Source organism: Oncorhynchus gorbuscha, linkage group LG21, assembly GCF_021184085.1.
Source record: "Oncorhynchus gorbuscha isolate QuinsamMale2020 ecotype Even-year linkage group LG21, OgorEven_v1.0, whole genome shotgun sequence".
Classification (NCBI taxonomy): Eukaryota; Metazoa; Chordata; class Actinopteri; order Salmoniformes; family Salmonidae; genus Oncorhynchus; species Oncorhynchus gorbuscha.
The window spans coordinates 36310098-36319906 of NC_060193.1; the positions used below are offsets into that span (position 1 = coordinate 36310098).

General features: G+C 39.7%; 1 protein-coding gene across 1 annotated transcript; it reads left to right on the forward strand.

The window, feature by feature from the left end:
* Positions 1–618: 618 nt before the first annotated feature.
* fam83c (family with sequence similarity 83 member C) lies at positions 619–9809 on the forward strand. The gene is made up of 4 exons (XM_046320151.1): positions 619–1460; positions 2720–2887; positions 3216–3340; positions 6810–9809. Exons 1-4 carry the CDS (start codon positions 951–953, stop codon positions 7789–7791), a joined length of 1785 nt encoding a protein of 594 aa, XP_046176107.1. The 5' UTR covers positions 619–950; the 3' UTR covers positions 7792–9809.

Here is a 9809-nt window from a genome sequence, read left to right on the forward strand (position 1 = left end):
ATTCAGGCAAAATAGTTCAATCTTGGTTTCATCAGACCAGATAGTCTTGTTTCTCATGGTCTGAGAGTCTTTAGGTGCCTTTTGTCAAACTCCAAGTGGGCTGTCATGTGCCTTTTTACTGAGGACTGGCTTCCGTCTGGTCACTACATAAAGGCCTGATTGGTGGAGGGCTGCAGAAATGTTTTGATACCCTTCTGTGCCTCGACACAATCCTGTCTCTGAGCTCTACGGACAATTCCTAAAACCTCATGGCTTGGTTTTTGCACTGACATGCAACTGTCAACTATGGGACCTTAGGATGCACCTGAGCTCAATGTTGAGTCTCATAGGGTCTGAATAGTTATGTAAATAAGGTATTTTTTAAAATAATTTTGCAAAAATGTCTGTAGATTGCTAAGGAATTATTAATTATTTATCCATTTTAGAATAACGTAACAAAATGTGGAAAAGGTTCAGGGGTCTGAATACTTTCCAAATGCACTGTATGATGGCTACCATAAAGAGACGCTGGGGATAGGTTTTCAATTTCATATCAGGTGAGCGAGAGGTGGAGCCTCTCGCGACCGCTATAAACAGGGGTGTATTCATTACACCGATTCTGTTGCAAAACTTTTCGTAAACGGAAGAAAACGGGACGAGGGCGAGACCTACCTGAATGTGTCCAATAGAAACTCTTGTTTTTGTTGCAAAACGCAACTTCTTGGACTAATGGTTACACCCTGGTGAGGAAGAGGCGGTGTGCTTCTGAACAGACTATTAGACCAACAATACGAAAGCCCCCGCGGGAATAGCCTACAGTCGCTGTCATGATCGGCAACTAGAGAAGTCCAGTCCATTTCAGCGCAGGCCGTTTTTATAAAGAGACTACTAGTTTTTAGAGATTTACATTTGCTATATGCCTGTAAGAGTACTGTAGTGCAGGAGAGTACACTTAGTGCTGCGTAGGCACAATGATGAGCTCCGAAGCGCTCCGGCCGACACAGAACTCCGGGCGCAAAGCGCTTGGTAAACTCGCCAGCAGGTTAGAAGAAGTGAAGAACCCATGGCGACAAGGCTCGACGCTCGAACTCAGCCACAACGAGGCGGCCAGGTTGGCAACCGACGCTCTGTTGGAGTCTGGGGAGAAGGAATACAGACGAGTTCTGACAGAGGAAAGGGAATTAAATTTTCTCTCGCCGCTTGAGATTCATTATATTACGGAGAATGCAGCCAAGAACTGTAGCTCCGAAAACAGCTCAAATGGCACCGAGGGGGACATTGGGGAGGGGGATACGGTGTCGGAGCTTACCTCGGGGACCTATTTCCCAATGATGTCCGACGAAGAGCCACCTATTCTGGAACTAGGGTGGCCAGAAAACCCCCAACGATACGGACCCTCAGAAACACAGATCTATTTCCAAAGGGACAAGACTCACAATGTGAAAGACCTCATTCGGTCGTTAATTAATAAAGCAAAAAGGGTAAGTCATTGAATTTTATATATATACACACACACAGAGAGAGAGAGTAACGGCCAATGGCTATGTTCCCCCAAAAAGCACTTGGGTTATTTTCCTACCTCTGTCCACTCCTGTGGTATGGCTATGGGCTTATTTTTGCTTTAATACAAACAATTGAACTATTTGACATGTCTAAACATGCCCATGTACTGTATGTTTTGCAATCTTATCTGGAAAAGCTGTGTGTTGTCGCTAAAACACATACATTTACCTCCATGTATTTTAAAGGAAATTGGGAGACATTACAAGCCTTTAAAGTTTCGTTTTGGAGCAAGAGGCCTCCCCATACAGTAATCCATAGGCCCAGGCTATAATTTCCTTAGGGTCATCAATGTTTCATACATTCATTTCAGCCTGTAATATGTCATGTGTGTGTCATATTAATTTGAAGAAAAGGTAGCCTAGTGCAATAGCAATACTTTTTACTACAGCATGTACAGAGGCATACAGGCCTTCAGCTCATGCCTAGTTATCCTTGGCAAAACGCCATGTAGACTTGTGTTGGATAAAAATGTTAACATTTCCTATGAATACCCTCTGCAATGTAATGCACACCATAAGTAATCATATAAATCATCATATATTCCTACATTCATATAGCATTATGACCAATACTATATAATGCCTTAAAAAGCTAAGTGTTTTAATGCCCTATATGTAAACCTCATTAAGAGAACATTATATTGTGCTCATCAAAGGGTATATTCCTATTTTTTTCAATCGGCTAAAAAGGGTATATTCCCATTCTCCTGCACACCCTCTAATACAGTGTTTCTAAATAAAATAAAACTCTCCTCTGGGACCCTCAGACGTTTCACAATTTTGTTGTAACCCTGAACTAGCTCACCTGATTGACTTAGTCAAAGGCTTGATGATCAGTTGGCAAGTTGAATCCGGTGTGCTAGCTCTGGAATATGTCAAATACATAGAACGGCTGGGGGTCCCTGAATAGAGGTTTGAAAACCACTGCTTTAATACACCTAGCTGTCATGCACACCAAACATGTACTTGGTGATTCTGATTCTAAAATAGTATGATTTAACGTTTTAATTATCATTCATACTTGGCTGGTACAAAATACAGATGTGATATAAAAAAATATATATTATTATTATAGGCCTATAGATAAAATGACCAAATAGAAAATATCAGCATTGTATCCTGTTGTCCATCCATCAAATGAAATGTTTGTATTTATCAACTTTTCCCTGTATGTGCAGGTCATAGCGTTGGTCATGGACCTCTTCACAGACGTTGATCTGCTGTGTGACTTGATGGAGGCCTCGAACAAACGCAAGGTCCCTGTGTACATTCTCCTGGATGAGAAGAATCTCAACTACTTTGTTGACATGTGTGCAGCACTGGACATCCAAAACTCTCACCTGGGTGTAAGTATGGGATGTGGTGGGTGCATGGGTTGATGGATTGCTGAATAGAATGTACTATTTCTACTCTGTATTTCGCTCCCTCTTTTCTCCCCCCCCCCTCTCGCTGTGTTTCTGCTTCTCCTTCTCTCTTATTCTGTGTGTGTGTGCACGCATGTGCATGCATTCATTATACAATAGGATTCAACTTGCCACACTTTTTCAGTGTGAAAATGGAAGATGGGTTGATACCATTTATTACCTGCAAACATACATCATGATTCGTTAGATATTGTTAATCTCATTGGTGTTATTATTTCCACAAAATTTGACATTTTCATTATCTTTCCAGAACATGAGAATCCGCAGTGTGTGTGGAGATACATACTGCACTAAAAGTGGGAAAAAATTCACCGGGCAGGTCCAGGAAAAGTTTATGATTATAGACTGTGAGGAAGTCATTGCTGGGTCATACAGGTAAGGATTGTACTCATGTCTCCTGGGAAAATACATATCAGTTATTTATCTATTAATTTGCAGTAAATCTAAAGCATAATAAGCGTGAACTGAGAATTCCTATATTCAGCTAAGCGCTAGCCTTGCTCTGGACATTGTCTACCAACATTGGGTGGCACTCTGAATTATCTAGTAAGGTGACTCAGGCAAACATAGCTGTAATTTGAGTCATTAGGTAAACATCCCATTCCTAAGTGCTTTGTGCTCTCCCTCAGTTGAACCTTGGTACCTTGTACCGGCATCCAGAAGCCAATTGGTCAAACTCTTTGGAGAGTGGATGGGATAGGTCCTCTAGGAGGAAGGTCACCTTGTGCAGCAAGTGTTTGTCGTGTCAGCCAAGGCTGGGTAGCTGTGATCCCATTAGATGGAGAGCAGACTTTGATGGTTGTCTGTAAGCAGTTTTTACAGATAAATGGTTTAATAAAAAAAACGTTATCACATCGGCATCAGGGGGACTCTAGAGGCAAAAAAATCAAATGTTCTGCTATTTAATAGTTATAACAGCTAAATAACCACTGTGTTAAACTCTATCTTTGATGCCGATTAAATGTCTCCCAAAACTAGTGGCCTACGGTGCTTTTATTTACATTTTTGTATTTTTTGGGGGGGGGGGGTAGATCAGCCTTAATATTGCAGATAGATTGTAGCTTCTATCAATGTAATTGTCTGCATCATTTCCAATCATATACTCATTCAAGGGGTTTTCTTTATTTTTTAAAATATTTTCTACATTGTAGAATAATAGTGAAGACATCAAAAGTATGAAATAACACATGGAATTATGTTGTAACCAAAAAAAGTGTTAAACAAATCAAGATATATTTTATTTTAGATTCTTCAAAGTAGCCACCCTTTGCCTTGATAACAGCTTTGCACACTCTTGGCATTCTCTCAAAAACAATTTGGTTACTACATGATTCCATATGTGTTATTTCATACTTTTGATGTCTTCACTATTATTCTACAATGTAGAAAATAGAAGAAAAAATGAAAAAAAAAACCTGGAATGAGTAGGTGTGTCCAAACGTTTGACTGATACTGTATATATTTAAAAATATATATATATTTAGCTTTATTTTCCCCGAACCACACCACCCCTCCCCTAATTGGAGTAAAGTGCTTTTCTTGTACGATTGATAGAAGTGGAAGCATTTGAAACGAGCAAATAATACTTGACCATGATAGAAGTGGTTATGAAATTAGTCCCAGTAAGTGTGTTTTAACAATTGAAGAAGTGCATACATGCACTTATTATCTACACTGTATTGCTCATTGCTCTTGTCACTTAATCTCATGCAAAACATTCGTACACCCTCCATTTTGAAAAGCAATGTGTTGGCAGTTTTGTCAACTGCCAACAAAACTAGTATCAGTTGAACAAACTTGTTCTTGAGAGCCCTCGGGCGTTTTATGGGCTTGATGATGCCTAGAGGAAGGTGTGTAGAGGAACTTGAGATTAATGTGTATATTTCTTCCTTGGCCTTACACTTTTTCTATGTCTCACTTCACTTTATGGGGAATATGTAGCTTGTATGTTTAGATTTTTCTTTCATGTTCAGACAGGAAGATATAGAAGTGTCAGCTGTTTTCTCAGCTGATGATGATTCATTACTGGGTTTAACTCGGGGGTGAGTGTGCAAACAATGAGGTTTGTACGCATGTGCCAAGCCCTCAGTCAATGCAAAAGCATTTACCTGTAGAGTTTACTGGAAATATATTTGTAGTTCCATTTTATGTTCATCTTGAAATTCAAACAAAACACTTTTATATTTGGAAGTGGTAGCTATTTTGACTATCAAGCACATCCGTATGACAGGCTTTACAACAATGAAAGGGAAATCAGTAGTACTTCAAACAAAAACAATTGCTCACATACAGAGGAACACTGAGATGCTATGGACCCAAGTTGTTCTTCTGGTTCAGTATTCAAATTGAATTCAAAGTTAGCCTGTCCATATTTGTTTGGTCGTTTTGAAAACATGCTTCCCCTAAGAAACTGTTGATAACACGGGTATTATTATACAGGCATAACGTATTATGTGGTCATAGTGCATTCTAAGTAGGGACCTCACAATATATTATCACAATACTTAAGTGCCAATACGATATGTATTGCAATTCTCATGGTTCTCAAGATTCTATATTTATTGCAATTCATTACTGAGATGTTATTGTGATTTGTCCCAAACATATTGCTCACTATATGTCTGCTGCGGAGAGACAATATCATTTTATGATCAGTCATGGAAATAAAACTTTAACTTTAAGCATCAGCTGTCAGAGCAGCTTACAGATCATTGCACCTGTATAGAGCCCATCTGTAAATAGCCCACCCAACTACCTCATACCAATATTGTTATTTATTTTTGCTCCTTTGCACCCTGGTATCTTTACTTGCACATTCATCTTCTGCACATCTATCATTCCAGTGTTTATTTGCTAAATTTAAATTATTTTGCCACTATGGCCTATTTATTTTCTTACTTCATTTAAAACACTGTATATAGACTTGTCTATTGTGTTATTGACTATGTTTGTTTATTCCATGTGTAACTCTGTGTTGTTTGTGTTGTACTGCTTTGCTTTATCTTGGCCAGGTCGCAGTTGTGAGAACATGTTCTCAACTGGCCTACCTGGTTAAAAAAGGTGAAATAAAAAGAAAAAAGTGTGAAAAACATGTTAGCTCACTATTTAAAAAGATGGAGAACAAGCTATAGGATGAAAAACACCAGAGTTGTGGCGCACGTACAGCCGACTAACACAAGCTAACCCTACCTAGCAAATAAATAAATACATATATTTTTTAAATATATTTTTCAAATCGATACTTGGAGTCAAAGTATCAATATAATTTCATCCAAAATAATATTGCGATATGTAACCATCTATTTTTCCCCTATCACTAATTATAAGACTTGTTATAAGTATATTTGAACTAGTTATAATGTGTGTCATGCTATAATGAATCGGAGTTATCAGTCATTTTTGCCTGTTGGAAATTGCCACATAGAAAGACAACATTAAGTTGATTTATAAAACTTTATAAGGCCTCAGACATGCTTAAAACAAATGTTTTATGACTATACGCCCTAAGTAAAGTGTTACTAAACTGTCATATTGCTTGCTGCATGTCGTCTAAAGCTGTTCAAAATATATGTTGGTTTCTCACCAGAATTAGTTACCAGTTGCACAGAATGTACTTATATCTTTTTCTGAAGGTTTATAAATAGTGTGCAAACCATTTGTGAGTTGAAAAAGTTTTTATGCACTACAGGTAATTTGTTTTTAAGTAGAACATTATTGGGTAGGGATGTATTTGCTGTATGGCATATTTAGCCCATTATGTACTGAGTACATTTGTGTGTACATACTGTACAACTACTTGTTGTTGAAGATGTCATTGTGTTCCATCATGTTCCCTTTCCTGTAGTTTCAGCTGGCTCTCAGCGCAGGTCCACAGCAACATGGTGATGCACTTCTCTGGGCAGATCACTGAGAGCTTCGACCGAGAATTCCGCTGCCTGTACGCTGACTCTCAGATCATTGACTGTTTCCATAACCCAGATGAGGAGGATGTCTCTTACTACCCCAACCCTGTTACTGCGCCCAACATGGGGCTAGACTTCTTCCCCGAGAGGTCACGGGATAGGGAGAGGGTTCTGAGTTCAGAGAACTCCAGCAGCCAATCCAGTTGCAGCATGTCCAGCATCAAGGCAGCACCTGGCATGACCAATACGGTTTACAAGGTCACTCAAGGTCATGACAAGAAAGAGACCAGCAACTCTCACCTGAGCCCTGAGAGGAGAGGAGGGGCACTAACTCCCTCCCTTCATAATCAAACTGCCCAAGGCACAAGAGGCTCCACCAATGGGACCAATCACAGCCCAGTTACAGAGCACGCTTCCTCTGGGATCGGCCAATCGGTTGGGATAGAGTGGTCCAAGTCCATCCCCACAGAGTTCCGCCAACCAAACGTTGGCGGAACAACGTCCAAGTTTCAAACTCTTGGTTTATACGACCAAAAGTCAAGCCTCTTCAACAATAGCCCCAAGACACAGTCTCCAATGCCGGACAGCAAACTCTCTGCCAAGCAGAGGACTACCTCCAACCCCGTCCTCAACAAGCTCACCGACCTCTTCCTCCCCCCAACCAAGAAGGACTTCCTCCCCACAACTGAGAAGGACACCTACATCTTCAGGAGGTCTCCTCACAGCACAGCCTTTGGGGGGCCAGACCTCTCCCAGACAGAGCCGGAGAGCGAGCAGACTCCCCCGCCACCGCCCCCCATGATAAACCGGAAGGACCAGAAACGCATGACCTTAGGCCACAGCAAACTTGACCTGGTCAACCACTACAACAAGATGAAGTCCAAACAGGTGTACAGCAGGTTTGAGTTAAAGAATAACAACTGAGGCTCTGCTGAGAAAGTACTTTACCTCCCCTACCCACATCGCACTGGACATCCAGGAAGCAGAGCACACCTTTTTGCCTTTTGTAGAGAACATTATAGCGGAGTGGCATTTTGTACCTTAATCCCCCTATAGGAGTTTAGAGGAGGGTAGAGTACAGCCTGAATTAGCCTGTTTACACTGAGTTGTAGTGATAGCTTTTTAGCATTTGCATGTAGACATTGAAGCTGTGGCGGTCCTGCCAATAAGTGACATGACATATTTTACTTAGGGTCCCCAAAATGCTAGGGCATTCAATGACTGTGTATTGTGTTCTTATTTCTGTGTCTTTCACTAGCCAGTAAGGCTTTAATGATATAATATTGTATGAAATTAGTTGTAAATGGAGTTTTACTGGGGGTTTTTAAGATGTGTTTTTACTTTTGATCACACCTACTCATTCCAGGGTTGTTCTTTATTTTTACTATTTTCAAATGTACTATTTTTACTAATGTAGAAAATAGTACAAATAAAGAAAAAAGCTTGAATGAGTAGGTGTGTCCAAACTTTTGACTGGTACTGTATATCTATAAGTTTAAGTTAGTCTTTTATATATATATATACTTTAGGATGATTTGGTGCGAAAATGAAATGAGGGACTTCATCAAAGTGAGGATATTAATAGTGAGATGTGCAATGACATTTTGTTTCAATATTTTATTTATTTCATTAAAATAATATACTTGATTGAGAAAATGAATACCGTACTGTTTTAGACAGGGTAGCTGTGGTTCTGATGTAGTTGTTGAGCACAATGTGAACTTTCGTTTTAACCATCGATCATGTGTAAAAAGTAGAATAAAATGTTTTTGTGTTGTGCCGGGCATACACTACACGACTTTCCAACATTGCTGAGCCGCACACATTAAACAACCGTCCTTCCTCTAGTTTTTTGTCTTGCCAACGTAATGTTACGCACACTAAACTATGTGGGACAGACAGACGGTGGTAGGGGTCAAACACTACAATATTCTTCACTTGCCACGCTGTCTCGTGAAAACGATGTGGTTTAGATTGTTAACAACTAGAACGAGCTGTGGTTCAAAGCAGCCTAAACACATTTTCAGTCAGATATTCACGCTTGCCATACAAGTTGAAATATCTAGCCAATACATTTTAAATTGATTTACATTGTCTGTGAACTTCGGAGCTATAATGATTTGCCACTAACTTTGGTTAAAAGTAAGTATAAACGCATACTAGTAGTAGTCATCACTAACGCGACACGTCTTCATCTCACTGGCATCTTCTTTGGCAAGCTCTCATTGACTATTGCTGATTACTGTTCTCAAAACTTGTCGTTGCACATCTCACACTACAAGAGCATTGCAGATTTTGTGCGAATAAAATTAAACGTTTGAAAATATCGGGATGGCTCAAAGACTGGATCAGTATCAGTCGCTCTCAGATTTTGGTAGCCCTCAGACGGCCGCGCTCCCCGAGTCGGCAACGACAGGAGACAAAATCCCAATATCTCAAGAACTTGTCTTGGACAGCTAAATCGCACCAAAATCATGTAGTGTACGCCCAGCTTTAAAGGTGCAATATGCAAAAATCTCTCTGCAATGTCCTGATTGTTAAACTGAAATTAGGCAAACTAATAGAATTGCATGTGACAAAACAAGCAATGCATAATGTATAGAATCATTGTACCATCTAAACCACTGTGAAATATATTTTCCAGAACCAAATATATTGTATTTTCAGCACTTTGAAGCTGGTGTTCGGGAAGCGTAGAAATAGCGCACATAGAGCAGATCTACCGCTTCTTAGACTTGCTTTCAATGAGAATGACAGATCTATAACTCACATTTCTATGTGAATTTGGTCGGGTCGCCCAAAACGTTATATATTGCAGCTTAAAGATATGAGTTTGCAAATTAAATATGTGAACTAGAGTTAGAACTGTTACAAGGGCTAAGATTAACTGATTACAGTGTTACTGAAAATAACAATTTGCAATAAAGCTCTTTTTGATTGGG